The sequence below is a fragment of the Mobula hypostoma genome, chromosome 10 (genome assembly GCF_963921235.1).
Source record: "Mobula hypostoma chromosome 10, sMobHyp1.1, whole genome shotgun sequence".
NCBI classification, from domain to species: domain Eukaryota; kingdom Metazoa; phylum Chordata; class Chondrichthyes; order Myliobatiformes; family Myliobatidae; genus Mobula; species Mobula hypostoma.
This window is the reverse complement of record NC_086106.1, coordinates 17984209-17999883: the sequence shown is the minus strand read 5'-3', so window position 1 is coordinate 17999883 and position 15675 is coordinate 17984209. Positions and strand designations below refer to the sequence as shown.

Genomic DNA, 15675 nt, shown 5'->3' with positions numbered 1-15675 from the left:
CTTTCTCCCCTCCCCTCCTCCCCTCCTCCCCTCCCCTTCCTGGCCCTGCCCGGAACCCTGACTTTCTCCGCGGCGGACATCGCTCTCTCGCAGGTAAAAGACGGCGCTGCGCGGCGCTCCGGCCCGGTTGTGGGTGACTGCGGGGTTCGGGCTGGAAGGCGTTTGAAACGGTTACCGTACACAGACAGGAAAGGTTTCGAGAGCAGATGGTGCGAGCGTGGTGGGAACCTGGGTCACAGAGTCATAGGAAACTACAGGACAGGACAGAAACGGGCCCTTCGGCCCATCTAGACCGTACCCAACCATTTAAACTGCCTTCTGCCATCGACCCGCACCGGGACCATAGGGGAAGGGGAGGTGGAGGAGGGGGGAAGGGGAGAGAGTGGAAGAGGAGAGGTGGAGGGAGAGAGGAGAGGAGGGGAGAGGGAGAGGAGGGGAGAGGGAGAGGAGGGGAGAGGGGGAGGAGGAGGGAGGGGAGGAGGAGGGGGGAGGGAGAGAGGGGAGGAGGGGAGAGGGGGAGAGGGGAGGAGGGGAGAGGGGGAGGGGGAGGAGGGGAGAGGGGGAGGGGGAGGAGGGGGAGGAAGAGGGGAGGAAGGGGGGAGGGGAAAGGGGAGGGGAAGAGGGGGAGTGGAGGGTGAATAGGGGAAGAGGGGGTAGGGGAAGAGGGAGGATGAAGGGGAAGAGGGGGAGGGGAAGAGGAGGAGGGGAAGAGGGGAAGAGGAGGAGGGGAAGAGGGGGAGGGGGAGGGGAAGAGGAGAGGGGGAGGGAGAGGAGGAGGGGGAGGGGAGGGAGGGGAGGAGGGGGAGGGGAGGAGGGGGAGGGGAGGGAGGGGGAGGAGGGGGAGGGGGGAGGGGGAGGGGAGGGGGAGGGGAGGAGGGGGAGGGGAGGAGGAGGGGAGGGAGAGAGGAGAGGGGAGGGAGAGAGGAGAGGAGGGGAGAGGGAGAGGAGGGGAGAGGGGGAGGAGGAGGGGGGAGGGAGAGAGAGGGGAGGAGGGGGGAGGGAGAGAGGGGAGGAGGGGAGAGGGGGAGGGGGAGGAGGGGAGAGGGGGAGGGGGAGGAGGGGGAGGAAGAGGGGAGGGGAAAGGGGAGGGGAAAGGGGGGAGGGGAAAGGGGGAGGGGGAGGGGGAGGGGAGGGGAAGGGGGAGGGGGAACGGAAGAGGAGGGGGGAGGGGAAGATGGGGAGGGGAAGAGAGGGAGGGGAAGGGAGTAGGGGAGGGAGGGGAAGAGGGGGGGAGGGGAAGAGGGGGGGAGGGGAGGGGGAGGGAGGGGAAGAGGGGAGGGAAGGGAAGAGGGAAGGGAAGAGATGGGGAGGAGGGAGGGGAAGAGGAGGAGGGTGAGGTAGGGTGGGAGGGGAAGAGAGGAGAGGGGGAGGGTTAGATGGGGGTGGGGGAGAGAGGGGAGGAGTGGAAGGGGAAGGGGGAGGTGGAGAGGGGAAGGGGAGGTGGAGGAGGGGGGAAGGGGAGAGAGTGGAAGAGGAGAGGTGGAGGGAGTGGGAAGAGGGGAGGGGGAAGAGGGTGAGGGGAAGGGAGAGGAATAGGGGTGAGGGGGAGGGGGAGGAGGGGAGGGAGGGGAAGAGGAGAGGGGAAGAGGGGGAGTGGAGGGTGAATAGGGGAAGAGGGGGTAGGGGAAGAGGGAGGATGAAGGGGAAGAGGGGGAGGGGAAGAGGAGGAGGGGAAGAGGGGGAGGGGGAGGGGAAGAGGAGAGGGGGAGGGAGAGGAGGAGGGGGAGGGGAGGGAGGGGAGGAGGGGGAGGGGAGGGAGGGGAGGAGGGGGAGGGGAGGGAGGGGAGGAGGGGGAGGGGGGGAGGGGGAGGGGGAGGGGGGGGAGGGGAGGAGGGGGAGGGGAGGAGGAGGGGAGGGAGAGAGGAGAGGGGAGGGAGAGAGGAGGGGAGAGGGAGAGGAGGGGAGAGGGAGAGGAGGGGAGAGGGAGAGGAGGGGAGAGGGGGAGGAGGAGGGGGGAGGGAGGGAGGGGAGGAGGAGGGGGGAGGGAGAGAGGGGAGGAGGGGGAGGGAGAGAGGGGAGGAGGGGAGAGGGAGAGAGGGGAGGAGGGGAGAGGGGGAGGGGGAGGAGGGGAGAGGGGGAGGAGGAGGGGAGGGGGAGGAGGGGGAGGGGAGGGGGAGGAGAGGGGAGGGGGAGGAGAGGGGAGGGGGAGGAGAGGGGAGGGGGAGGGGAGGGGGGGGATGGGAGGGGGAGGGGAGGGGGTAGGGGAGGGGGGATGGGAGGGGGAGGGGAGGGGGTAGGGGAGGGGGAGAAGGGGAGAGGGGGGAGGAGGAGGGGAGGGGGAGGAGGGGGAGGGGAGGGAGAGGGGAGGGGGAGGGGAAGTGGGGGGAGGGGAGGGGAAGTGGGGGGAGGGGAGGGGAGGGGGAGGGGGAGGGGAGGGGGAGGGGGGAGGGGGAGGGGAGGGGGAGGGGGGAGGGGAGGGGAGGGGGAGGGGAGGGGGAGGGGAGGGGGAGGGGAGGGGGAGGGGAAGTGGGGGGGAGGGGGAGGGGAAGTGGGGGGAGGGGAGGGGAAGGGAGGGGAAGGGGGAGGGGGAACGGAAGAGGAGGGGGGAGGGGAAGATGAGGAGGGGAAGAGAGGGAGGGGAGTAGGGGAGGGAGGGGAAGAGGGGGAGGGAGGGGAAGAGGGGGAGGGAGGGGAAGAGGGGAGGGAAGGGAAGAGGGAAGGGAAGAGATGGGGAGGAGGGAGGGGAAGAGGAGGAGGGTGAGGTAGGGTGGGAGGGGAAGAGAGGAGAGGGGGAGGGTTAGATGGGGGTGGGGGAGAGAGAGGAGGAGTGGAAGGGGAAGGGGGAGGTGGAGATGGGAAGGGGAGGTGGAGGAGGGGGGAAGGGGAGAGAGTGGAAGAGGAGAGGTGGAGGGAGTGGGAAGAGGGGAGGTGGAGGGAGTGGGAAGAGGGTGAGGGGAAGGGAGGGGAATAGGGGTGAGGGGGAGGGGGAGGAGGGGAGGGAGGGGAAGAGGAGAGGGGAAGAGGGGGAGTGGAGGGTGAAGAGGGGAAGAGGGGGAAGAGGGGGAAGGGGAAGAGGGGGAGGATGAAGGGGGGAGGGGAAGAGGGGGAGGGGAAGAGGGGGAGGGGAAGAGGGGAAGAGGAGGAGGGGAAGAGGGGGAGGGGGAGGAGGGGAGGGAGGGGAAGAGGAGAGGGGGAGGGAGAGGAGGAGGGGGAGGGGAGGGAGGGAGAGGAGGAGGGGGAGGGGGGGAGGGGAGGGGAGGAGGGGGAGGGGAGGGGAGGAGGGGGAGGGGAGGGGAGGAGGAGGGGAGGGAGAGAGGAGAGGAGGGGAGATGGGGGAGGAGGAGGGAGGGGAGGAGGGGGAGGGAGGGGAGGAGGGGGAGGGAGGGGAGGAGGGGGAGGGAGGGGAGGAGGAGGGGGGAGGAGGGGAGAGAGGGGAGGAGGGGGGAGGAGGGGAGAGAGGGGAGGAGGGGGGAGGAGGGGAGAGAGGGGAGGAGGGGGGAGGAGGGGAGAGGGGGAGGGGGAGAGGGGGAGGGGAGGGGGGAGGGGGAGGGGGGAGAGGGGGAGGAGGGGGAGGGGAGGGGGAGGAGGGGGAGGGGAGGGGAGGAGAGGGGAGGGGGGAGGAGAGGGGAGGGGAGGGGGGAGGAGAGGGGAGGGGAGGGGGGAGGGGAGGGGGAGGGGAGGGGAGGGGGAGGGGAAGTTGGGGGGAGGGGAGGGGGAGGAGGGGGGAGGGGAGGGGGAGGGGAGGGGGAGGAGGGGGGAGGGGAGGGGGAGGGGAGGGGGAGGAGAGGGGAGGGGAGGGGAGGGGGAGGGGATGGGGCGGGGAAGTTGGGGGAGGGGAGGGGAGGGGGAGGAGAGGGGAGGGGGGATGGGAGGGGAGGGGGTAGGGGAGGGGGTAGGGGAGGTGGAGGAGGGGGAAGGGGAGAAAGTGGAAGGGGAGGTGGAGGGAGTGGGAAGAGGGGAGGGGGAAGAGGGTGAGGGGAAGGGAGGGGAATAGGGGTGAGGGGGAGGGGGGAGGAGGGGAGGGAGGGGAAGAGGAGAGGGGAAGAGGGGGAGTGGAGGGTGAAGAGGGAAGGGGGAAGAGGGGGAAGGGGAAGAGGGGGAGGATGAAGAGGGGGAGGGGAAGAGGGGGAGGGGAAGAGGAGGAGGGGAAGAGGAGGAGGGGAAGGGGGAGGGGAAGGGGGAGGGGAAGAGGGGGGGAGGGGACGAGGAGAGGGGGAGGGAGAGGGGGAGGGGGAGGGGGAGGGAGGGGAGGCGAGGAGGGGGGGAGGGAGGGGAGGCGAGGAGGGGGAGGGGAGGGGAGGAGGAGGGGAGGGAGAGAGGAGAGGAGGGGAGAGGGGGGAGGAGGAGGGGGAGGGACGGGAGGAGGAGGGGGAGGGACGGGAGGAGGAGGGGGGAGGGAGAGAGGGGAGGAGGGGGGAAGAGGGTAGAGGGGAGGAGGGGGAGGAGCGGAGAGGGGAGGAGGGGGAGGGGAGGGGAGGAGGGGGGAGGGGAGGAGGGGAGGGGAGGAGGGGGAGGGGAGGAGGGGGAGGGGAGGGGAGGAGGGGGAGGGGAGGGGAGGGGAGGGGGGGAGGGGAGGGGAGGGGGGGAGGGGAGGGGAGGGGAGGGGAGGGGGAGGGGAAGTGAGGGGGAGGGGAGGGTGAGGGGAAGTGAGGGGGAGGGGAGGGGGGGGGAGGGGAGGGGAGGGGAGGGGGGGAGGGGGAGGGGGAGGGGAATTGGGGGAGGGGGAGGGGGAGGGGAGGGGGAGGGGAGGGGGGAGCAGAGAGGCATACCGCCAGCCAGGGCGATGAATCTGGAGGCTGGAGGAAACTTATGCAAGGTTGCGGCCGGAATCTCCAGTACTTCTCCCGTGTCCCTGCCGACGGCACCACCTCGGTGTTTGTGGGCAAGAGAGGGAACCAAGGAAGTAACCCATGATTTCAGGGAAACCCTCCCCATCGCGCCGCCGGAGCCTCCTCCCCTCCCCTCCCCCTTTCTCCCCTCCCCTCCCCTCCCCCTTTCTCTCCTCCCCTCCCCTCCCCCTTTCTCCCCTCCCCTCCTCCCCTCCTCCCCTCCCCTTCCTGGCCCTGCCCGGAACCCTGACTTTCTCCGCGGCGGACATCGCTCTCTCGCAGGTAAAAGACGGCGCTGCGCGGCGCTCCGGCCCGGTTGTGGGTGACTGCGGGGTTCGGGCTGGAAGGCGTTTGAAACGGTTACCGTACACAGACAGGAAAGGTTTCGAGAGCAGATGGTGCGAGCGTGGTGGGAACCTGGGTCACAGAGTCATAGGAAACTACAGGACAGGACAGAAACGGGCCCTTCGGCCCATCTAGACCGTACCCAACCATTTAAACTGCCTTCTGCCATCGACCCGCACCGGGACCATAGCCCTCCACATCCCGGCCATCCATCTACGTATCCAGACTTATTTTAACATTGAAATCCAGCTCGCTTCCGCTGGCAGCTCCTTCCACATTCTCACCACCATAAGATATAGGAGCAGAAGTAGGCCATTCAGCCCATCGAGTCTGCTCAGCCATTCAATCATGGGCTGATCCAATTCTTCCAGTCATCCCCACTCCCCTGCCTTCTCCCCATACCCTTTGATGTTCTGGCTAATCAAGAACCTATCTATCTCTGTCTTACCCTCATGTTCCCCTTAAACATTTCACCTTTCACCCTCAACCCGTGACCTCTGGTTGTAGTCCCGCCCGACCTCAGTGGAAACAGCCTGCTTGTGCTTACCCTCTCTATGCCATCCATAACTTTGTATACCTCTTTCAAATCTCCCCTCAATCTTCTACCCTCCAAGGAAAAAACAGTCCCAACAGACTCAAACTTTCCCTATCACTCAGGTTCTCAAGTCTTGGCAATCCTTGTCAATTTTCTCTCTGTTCTTTCAATCTTATATCTTTCTTATAGGTAGGTGATCAAAACTGCACACAATACTCCCGACTGGGGCTCACCAACGTCTTACACCATTTCAACATAAGATCCCATCTCCAGTACTCAATACCTTGAATTGTGAAAGCCAATGGGCCAGAAGCTTTTTTTACGACCCTATCTACCTTTGACACCATTTTCAATTAATTCTGTCCTACCACACTCCTCGGTGCCCTACCGTTCCCTGTGTAAGATCTACCCTGGCTGGTCCTACCAAAGTGCAAAACCTCACACTTGCCTGCATTAAATTTCACCTGTCATTTTTCAGCCTATTTTATCAGCTGACGCAGATCCCTCTGCAAGCCGTGGTAGCCTCCCTCGCTGTCCACTGCGGCCCGAATCTTGATGTTATCCATAAATTTGCTGATCTAGTTAACCACATCATCCAGATCATCGATACAGATGACAAACACCAATGGACCCAGCACCAGTCCCTGCGGCACATCACGAGTCACAGGCCTCCTGTCAGAGAGGCAACCATCCACTACCAAACTCCCGCTTCGCCCCCAAAGCCAACGTCTAATCCAATTTACTTCCTCATCCTGAATGCCAGGCATTCTGACCAACCTCCTATATGGGACTTTGTCAAGTGCCTTGCTAAAGTCCATGCAGACAACATCCACCGCCTTGCCTTCATCCACTTTCCTGGTAACTTACTCGAAAAACTTTATAAGATTGTTTAGACGTGCCCTACACACACAAAGCCATACTGACTATCCTTCATCAGTCCATGTCTATCCAAATACACATACAGTGGTATGCAAAAGTTTGGGCACCCCGGTCAAAATTTCTGTTACTGTGAATAGCCGAGCGAGTAAAAGATGAACTGATTTCCAAAAGGCAGAAAGTTAAAGATGACACATTTCTTTAATATTTTAAGCAAGAAAACTTTTTTATTTCCATCTTTTACGGTTTCAAAATAACAAAAAAGGAAAAGGGCCCGAAGCAAAAGTTTGGGCACCCTGCATGGTCAGTACTTAGTAACACCCCCTTTGACAAGTATCACAGCTTGTAAACGCTTTCTGTAGCCAGCTAAGAGCCTTTCAATTCTTTTCAAGAGTCTTTTTTAGATAATCAATGGAGTAAAATTCTTCATTTGGTTAACAACTCATCTATTTGTGCCCGTCATTCCTCGATACAGTTCAAGGTAGTGCATTCGGGCCCATATGTCAAAGGATGAACTGGCGCGTATTTTCTCCAATATTAATCCTATTTGTGACAGATGTAATACTGAGTTGGCCACTTTAACTCATATGTATTGGTCTTGTATAAAGCTAGATAACTTTTAGAGAGATGCTTTTAAAACACTATCAAAAGTTTTGGATTTCGATCTATAACCTAATTTGCTTACGGCAATTTTTGGAATTATCCCATCGGAAGCAGGAAATATTCCTGTTTCCGCTCAATGTATGATAGCCTTTTCGACCTTACTGGCTAGGAGAGCCACTTTATTGAAGTGGAAGGATTCTAATCCACCTACGGTCTTTTACTGGCTCTCCTCTATTATGTCCTGTTTAAGTTTAGAGAAAATAAGAAGTCAGACATTTGATACATCCTTTAAATTCGAGCAAACCTGGTGACCTTTTATCCAATATTTACATTTAATTTGATTTATTACTCTTTCAATCTTTTTTTTGAAGTTTTCGATTTGATCAGAAAGTCTTTCTTTCTTTTTTTTTGGTCATACCCTTGTGACAAGAATACACATAGATTAAGATGTTAGCTGTCCTGTGCTGGCACCAGTGGGATCAGCAGTTGGTCTGCCACCTGTCTTCAGGAGAGAGATAAGGAAAACAATGGAGCAGCATTTGGAGATGTTAATGAAGGGAAGGAGAGCTGTCAAGATCGGCTCCCCCCTTTGAACCCTGAACTGTTTGAAGTGATGGACAGGCGATACCCCAGCAGGGGGATAAAAAGGGGCAGGTTCGCTAAGGCAAGACACACGACACCCGAGGTAACGAGACCCTGGAAGCGGTGCGTCTCTCACAAGTCGGTGGGAAGTACCGGGCCATAAAGGCACAGGATGGAAAGGCACAATCGACGGGAACCTGGTGTGTGTCCACCCTTGCCTGGGTGCCAGGTTCACCGCAGGGAAACGATCGTATCTGGAAATGGAGGGGTCACGGTCAGTGACCTCAGATGACATTAGAAAGGACTCGCCCGAAAGCTGACTGCGAAGGTCTGTGTGGAAGCCGTGAATATTCATTCGTTTTGCTCTCTCTCTCCTTCCCCCCACTGTCCATTGCCACGGCAGTGATTACTGCGAAATGAACTGAACTCAATTGAACTGAACTTTGCGTCACTTTGAAACTGGTCATTTACCCCTAGACAACGATAGAGCTTGATTGATCCTGTTATCTGAATTCTGTGCACATGTGTGTTTATCATTGCTGAACTGTTGCATTTATTATCCTTTTGATTAGAGTACTGTGTTGCTTGTTTCTTTAATAAAACTTGCTTAGTTCTAGTAATCCAGACTCCAACTGAGTGATCCATTTCTGCTGGTTTGGCAACCCAGTAACGGGGTACGTAACACCCTCAAAATGGACTGCCCAGTTCCTTTTTTGTTTGTTGGTCATATCCTCAAAATCCACAATGGACGACCCCAAGAGGCGCAAGCTGAAGGTTTTGCCATGGCCCTGACAGTTCACTGACCTAAACATCATCGAGAAGCTGTGGATAGACCTCAAAAGGGCAGTGCATGCAAGACGGCCCAAAAATCTCACAGAACTAGAAGCCTTTTGCAAGGAAGAATGGGCAGAAATCCCCCAAACAAGAATTGAAGGACTCTTAGCTGGCTACAAAAAGCATTTTCAAGCTGTGATACTTGCCAAAGGGGGTGTTACTAAGTACTGCCATGCAGGGTGCCCAAACTTTTGCTTCCGGCCCTTTTCCTTTCTTGTTATTTTGAAACTGTAAAAAATGGAAATAAAGAAGTTTTCTTGCTTAAAGTATTAAAGAAATGTGTCATCTTTAACATTATGCCTTTTGGAAATTAGTTCATCTTTTAGTCGCTTAGTTATTCACAGTAACAGAAATTTTGACTGGGGTGCCCAAACTTTTGCATGCCACTGTATATCCGGTCCCTTAGAATACCTTCCAATAGCTTTCCCATTACAGATGTCAGGCTCACTGGCCTATAATTTCCTGGTTTATTTTTACAGCCTTTTTTAAACTATGGAACATCAGCTATCCTGCTGTTCTCCAGTATCTCGCCTAGTGCTAAGGATGTTTTAAATATCTCTGATAGCAACCCCCACCCCAACAGTCTTTAATTTGCTTAAAGACAGTAAACACCTCCTCCTCTGTAATCCAATCTGATCTTCTAGTGAACCAATTTTGTCCCTTGCAAACATTGTGCTCTTAACATATCTGTAGAATCCCCTGGGATTCCCCTTCACTTTGTCTGCTTGGGCACCTCGTCCATTCTTTTAGCCCTTCTTATTTTTTTCTTAGGAGTTTTCTTGTATTCCTTCCACTCCATAAGTACCTCATTTGTCCCTACCTGCCTATACCTGCTGTTCAGTTCCTTGTACTTCTTAACCAAGGCCTCAATATCAAATGTCATCCTTGCCTTTTATTCTGACAGGCACATACAAGCAATGTGCTCTCAAAATTTCACTTTTGAAGGCTTCTCACTTACCAAGTACACCTTTGCCAGAAAGCAGCCTGTCCCAATTCGCCCTTACCAGATCCTTTCTGATACCATCAAAATTGCCCTTTCTCCAATTTAAAATCTGAACCTGGGAACGAGATCTATTTTTTTCAAAATTTACTTTGAAACTAATGGCATTATGATCAGTAGATGCAAAGTGTTCCCGTACACAATCTTCTGTCACCTGCCCTGTCTCATTCCTGAATAGGAGATCAAGTATTTGCACACACTCTCATTGGGACTTCTGTATGCTGGTGAAGGAAGCATTCCTGATCACATTTGATATCCCATCCTGTCCTTTAACTGTATGGGAGTCCAAGTCAATATGTGGAAGGTTAAGATCACCAATTTTCTCAGCCTTATGTTTCTCAGATCAGTCTGTGATCTCCCTTCAAATTTGTAGCTCTAAATCCTGCAGACTGATGGGTGGTCTATAATATAGCCCCATGAGCGTGGTCATACCTTTCTTATTCCTCATTTCCACCCATAAAGCCTAACTAGGGGAGTTTTCCAGTCTCTCCTGACTGATCACTGCTGTGACAATTTCCCTGACTAGTAACGCCATCCCTCCCCCTTTAATCCCTCCTGCACTGATGTGTCTAAAACAATGGAACTCTGGAATATTGAGCTGCTAGTCCTGCCTCTCCTGCAACCAAGTCTCACTGATGGCCACTGATGTGTTGATCTCTGCCCTGAGCTCATCTGCCTTTCCTACAGTAGTACTTGCTTTGAGATATACGCAGCTCAGAACATTACTCACACCAAGCTGAACTTCTTGATTCCTGACCTTATCTAATGTCTAAACAACACCAGTCTCCACAACCTCTCCACAATCTGCTCTGGCATTCTGGTTCCTATACCCCTGCAACTTTAGTTTAAACCCCACCGTGCAGCATTAACAAACCTTCCCGCTGGGATATTCGTCCCCTCCAGTTCAGGTGCAAACGGTCTCTTCTGTACAGGTCCCACCTTCCCTGGAAGAAACCCCAATGATCCAATAATCTTATGCCCTCCTTCCCACACAAACTCCTTAGTCACATATTAAACTGTATAATCTTCCTAGTTCTGGTGTCACTAGCACGAGGCATGGGTAGCAGTCCTGAGATCACAACCCTGGAGGTCCTGCTTTTTAACTTAGCACCTAACTCCCTGTGCAGAACCTCATCACTCACCCTACCCATGTCATTGGTACCTGCATGGACCTCAACCCCGCCCCCCCCCCGCCACCCACCTAAGAATGCTGAGAACTCAATCCACGATGTCCTGGACCCTGGCACCCGGGAATCTTATTCTCGTCCATAGAGCCTCCTTTCTCTTCCCCTGACCAATGAATCCCCCATCGCCTCAGCTCGCCTCTCTTTTTCCCCCCTTTCCTCCTGAGTCACAGAGCCAGTCTCAGTGCCAGGGTCCTCGTTGTGACTTTCCTCTCCAACCGTGTCCAAAGTGGTATACCTGTTGTCGATGGGGATGGCCACAGGGGTGCCCTGAACTGGCTCTTTAGCCCCTTTCCCCATTCTGACTGTCGCCCAATCCCCTGTGCCCTGAACCTTGGGTGTAACTACCTCTATGTCCCATCTATCGCCCCCTCAGCCTCCCGACTGATCCGAAGTTCATCCAGTTCCAGCTCCAAGTGTTTAACGTAGAGCGTTAGAAGCTGCAGGAAGATGCACCTCTCGCAGTTGTAGTCGTCAGGGGCACTGGAGGCTTCCCTGCCTTCCCACATCCCGTGAGAGGAGCGTTCCAGTCTCCTGCCTGGCATCCCTTACTGCTCTAAGTGAACAAGTATGAAGATAGGGCATCCATTAGTCTTGCGAGACCATGGATCTGCGCCTGGAAAGTCTTCACTCTCCAGGGCGCAGGCCTGGGCAAGGTTGTATGGAAGACCGGCAGTTGCCCATGCTGCAAGTCTCCCCTCTCCACGACACCGATGTTGTCCAAGGGAAGGGCATTAGGACCCATACAGTTTGGCACCGGTGTCATCGCAGAGCAATGTGTGGTTAAGTGCCTTGCTCAAGGACACAACACGCTGCTTCGGCTGGGGCTTGAACTCACAACCTTCAGGTCGCTAGTCGAATGCCTTAACCACTTGGCCACGTGCCCAGGTATGTATAACAAAAATAAAGAAGGAAAACAATAAATAAACTGGAGGAAAAAAACCTACCCACGGCTTTTCTGCATTCACTGAAGTGCCGAAGAACTAAACCCTCAAAATCCCCGCTCTAACACTGCCCACTCCAACAGTAGCCTCTCCACTTGCCAATCAATCCTGGTCACTGATTGGCTGCTGCGTAAAACCAGCTGAGCCAGAGGGCCTGGTTCTGTGCGGTGTGACTCTACTCTGGGTCTTTGGTCTGATTCCCCTGGTATGTGGGGAGAGATGGGTTACGGGGTCACTGAAGGGGGATTTCTGGATGACCCTGTGATCCAGCACAGACAGTGGGCTGATTGGCCTCGCCACGTACAGGCCTTACACCCCTGTGGCCCCGCTGCCAGATTTCCGGCTTCCCCACTCCCTTGCGCGTCCGTCCGTCCGTTCCAAAGCTCCCTTCGTCACCTTTATTGTACCTGTCTCTAGCATCGCTCCAGCAGCGCACATACCAGTCACCCACCACTTTCTGGTTAAAAAATAAACTTACCCCTCACATCTCCTTTGAATTAACCCCCCCCAACCTCACCTTATAGATGTACCATGGGGAACATTCTGACCGGCTGAAACACCGGCTGGTCTGGGGGAGGTGGGGGAGTGGGGGCTACTGCAGAGGATCGAAATAACCTAGCATTCTTCTCCAAACCAGGGTGTAAAGCACAGTAGTACACATAACACTCAATAACCTAGGAAAGTAAGAGTTTAAAGATTCAGAGTACATTTAATATCAAAGGAAGGTGTAAATTGTGTGACCTTGAAATTTGTCTCCTTACAGGCAGCCAGAGAGTAAGAAACTCAAGTACTGAGCCCGGCTGGAAAAGTAAGAGCAACTCGCAGTGCGCAGACCACGTAAACAACTGAAGCACGCGCGGAACTCCGAACCGAATCGAGTTTGTTGCCCCGAATCCCCAGAGCAGCCGGAGTAGGCCCGAAGCCTCGGTCTCAGTTTGTCAAAGCCGCGGGGCAACCGCTGCGGAGCTCACGGACACGAGGCACGGCAGCCGGGGCAGTCTCGCAGCCTCCGCACGAAATCGGCCCGACCCTCGCCTCCGGTCCCGACACCCTCCCTTTCCAGACACTTAAATTGTCAGGTACAGTACCAATTATCCGGTGAGACTTCAAATGCGATGCTCAGGGAGTTCAGAAGGCCTGGGGAAGAAACTGTTTCAGATCCTGACCATCCTTGTCTTTATCCATCGGAGTCTCCTGCCTGATGAAAGTTGAAGAGGGTGCTGGGTGGGTGGGTGGGATCCTTGATAATACTACGGGCAATGCATGTGCAGCGCTCCTGATAAATTCCCCCGATGGATGGTCGGGAGACCCCTATGATCCTCTCAGCCGTTCTCACAGGGAATTCCTGTCCGATGCTCGTCTGCTCCCGTACCCGATGGAAATGCAACTTGTCAGGACGCTGTCAGTAGTGCTGCTGGAAAATTGAGATCACTGATCATCGCAGACGAAATAGAGGATTTCCAAAGGACACAGTGGGATGTGGATCCGTGGCAGAGAGGGGCAGGACTTGTACTTGGCAGGTCAGATGTAAAAGGCAGGGCTCCGGAACAGTGCTGACCTACAGAGGGAGAGTGGTGGCCAAGTCTATGAACAAGGCTGCCCAGCCTGATAGGGTGGGGAAGATGGCGTGCTCACCTTTATTGGTCAATGAACTGAGATCAAGAGTTGGGAAGATATGTTGCAGCTTTATAAAACTCTGCTATAGATAGATATATCTGCCTGTCCGTCTATCTCTCTATCTGTCTGTCTGTCTATCAGTCAACCTGTCTGTCTATCTCTATTTCTGTATCTATCTGTCTGTCTATCTATCTGTCTATTTGTCTGTCGATCTCTCTGTCTATCAATCCATCTATCTATTTATTGAGATTCTGGCCCTTCAAGCTGTGTTACCCAGCAATCCCCCGATACAACATACAACGTACAGTGACCAGTTATTCAGGAGAACGTACAGTGACCAGTTATTCAGGACAACATACAATGAACAATTATTCAAGACAACGTACAATGAACAATTAACCAACCAGTCTTTGACTGTGGGAGGAAACCAGAGCACCCAGAGGAAACCCACGTGGTCACGGGGAGGACGTGCAAACTGCTTACAGGCAGCGGTGGGAATTGAACCCGGGTCTCCGGTACTGTAAACCGGAGTGCTGACCGCTACACTACCCCACCACCACGTCTGAGTGTTGTCTGCGGTCCTGGTCACCCCTGACGGGAAGGGTGAGGGGGCTTCGGAGAGGGTGGGGTTGGGGGTTCCCCAGGGTGCTGCCAGGATTAGAGAGCGCGAACTGCAAGAAGAGGTCAGGCAAATTTGTTTAATGTGGAGAAGCGGAGGATGGAGGGGAGACCAGACAAATGTTTATAAAATTCAGAAAGGAGGGGGTGAGGTGCTGATGGGGAGGGGGAGATGGCGGACGGGGAGAATGGGCACAGGGGATGGGGATGGAGGGAGGGAGTGTGGGGAGAGAGGAGAGATGGGGAAGTGGGCAAGCTGAGGAGATGGGGTGGAGGGGAGAGGGAAAGGTGGAGAAAGAGGGAGGGGCTGAGGGGTGGGAGGGAAAGGAAGGTTCCAACATCTGTCTCTTCTATCTCCCCAGGCTCCAAGCATGGCCGAGCCCTGCAGGAGGCGGATGGAGGAGGATGAGGAAGAGGTGGAGGTGGAGGAGGTCCCGGGAGGCTTCACCATTCGGCCTTGCTGGCCCAGTGACTTCGAGGCAGTGCGGCGGCTGTACCAGGAGGCGGCGGCCGAGCAAGTGGGGACGGCCTTCCGCCAGGCTCTGCAGCGGCCCGCAGTCCTGGCCCTGCTGGGCCTCTGTGCCGCCCTGCCTTTCCTAGGCCCGTGGCCGGGCCCGGGGCCCGGGCTTTGGGCCGCCGCCCTGATGGGCCCAGCGCTGGCCGCCGCCTCCCTCTATGGGGCCTGCCTGCGTTTTGGCCGGGCCTCGGCCGCCGGACCGTTGCAGGAAGACCTGGCCGACATCGACGGCTACTTCCTGCGGCCCCGCGACGCCGGCCTGTGGGTGGCCCAGCTGGGCGGGGCTGGCCCGCTGGTGGGGATGGTGGCAGTCATGGCCGAGACAGAGGGCCCGGCCGGCAGCTGCGAGCTGTGTCGGTTGGCCGTGGCACCGGGCCTGCGGCGCTGCGGGCTGGGCCGGGCTCTCTTCTGCCGGGCGCTGCGCTTTGCCCGGGCCCGAGGCTACCGCCTCTGCCTCATCTACACCTCGTCGACAAACACAGCCGCCCTGCCCCTGTACAAGGCGGCCGGTTTCCGCCTACACCAGGCCTACCCCCCGCCTGAGATCGGGCCTCTGGTCCAACTCCTCTGCCAAGTCACCGACTACATACTAACCCTCCGCCTCTCAGACACCCACCCTGGGGAAGGGGGCTCGGCGGGGCTCGGGGCCTGAACTGGGCCTGCAGTGGAGGGATTAGGATGACTGTTAGAGCATTGTGTGATTGTTCCATGAGACGGAGTCAGAAATGTCCGACGGTCCCTCACTGAATTACGCCCCGTAGCAGGTATTGAGGAATTTGGACATTTCCACGATGGATGGTGTTGAGGAATGGTCCCACAGTGTGGGGATTGAACTACTGTTTATCAGTGCGGGATATTGAGAGATGATTCCTCGGTGGGGGTTTTGAGGTTCGGTTTCTTGATGGGGAGGGGGAATTCAGGAATGGTCCGCCGGTAGGGATAGGGGATTGAGGGACGGTCTCTTATCGTTAAGGGAGGGATTAAAGGACAGAGCGATTGAGGGACAGTCCCTCAGTGGGGGTGGGGGTGGGGGTAGGGAGGTGGTCAATCCCAGTGTGGGGATTCACTTAGTCCATCGGTGTGGGGGATTGAGGGATGGTCCCTTGGCAGAATTGATCGACCATCCCTCAATGGGATTACTGAAGGATAGTCCCTCAGGTCCCTCAGAGGACTGAAAGGATCACCCAGGCATTAACCCTGTCCCTGTCTCTTTGTGGGATCTTGCTCTTCCACTCGGGCAGGAGGGTGATG

The 15675-nt window shown here is 56.8% G+C and overlaps 1 protein-coding gene and 1 pseudogene across 1 annotated transcript; one reads left to right on the top strand and one right to left on the bottom strand.

Moving 5' to 3' along the window:
* Positions 1-548: 548 nt before the first annotated feature.
* Positions 549-4637, bottom strand: LOC134352424 (basic proline-rich protein-like; annotated as a pseudogene).
* Positions 4638-4967: 330 nt separating this feature from the next.
* On the top strand, positions 4968-15420 carry LOC134352713 (N-acetyltransferase 8-like). The gene is made up of 3 exons (XM_063060113.1): positions 4968-5051; positions 12436-12751; positions 14270-15420. Exon 3 carries the CDS (start codon positions 14279-14281, stop codon positions 15074-15076), a length of 798 nt encoding a protein of 265 aa, XP_062916183.1. The 5' UTR covers positions 4968-5051; positions 12436-12751; positions 14270-14278; the 3' UTR covers positions 15077-15420.
* Positions 15421-15675: the final 255 nt, after the last annotated feature.

What these genes read in the sequence shown, in the direction of transcription:
- LOC134352713 (XM_063060113.1), top strand. Translation starts at nt 14,279, where the DNA reads ATGGCCGAGCCCTGCAGGAGGCGGATGGAGGAGGATGAGGAAGAGGTG.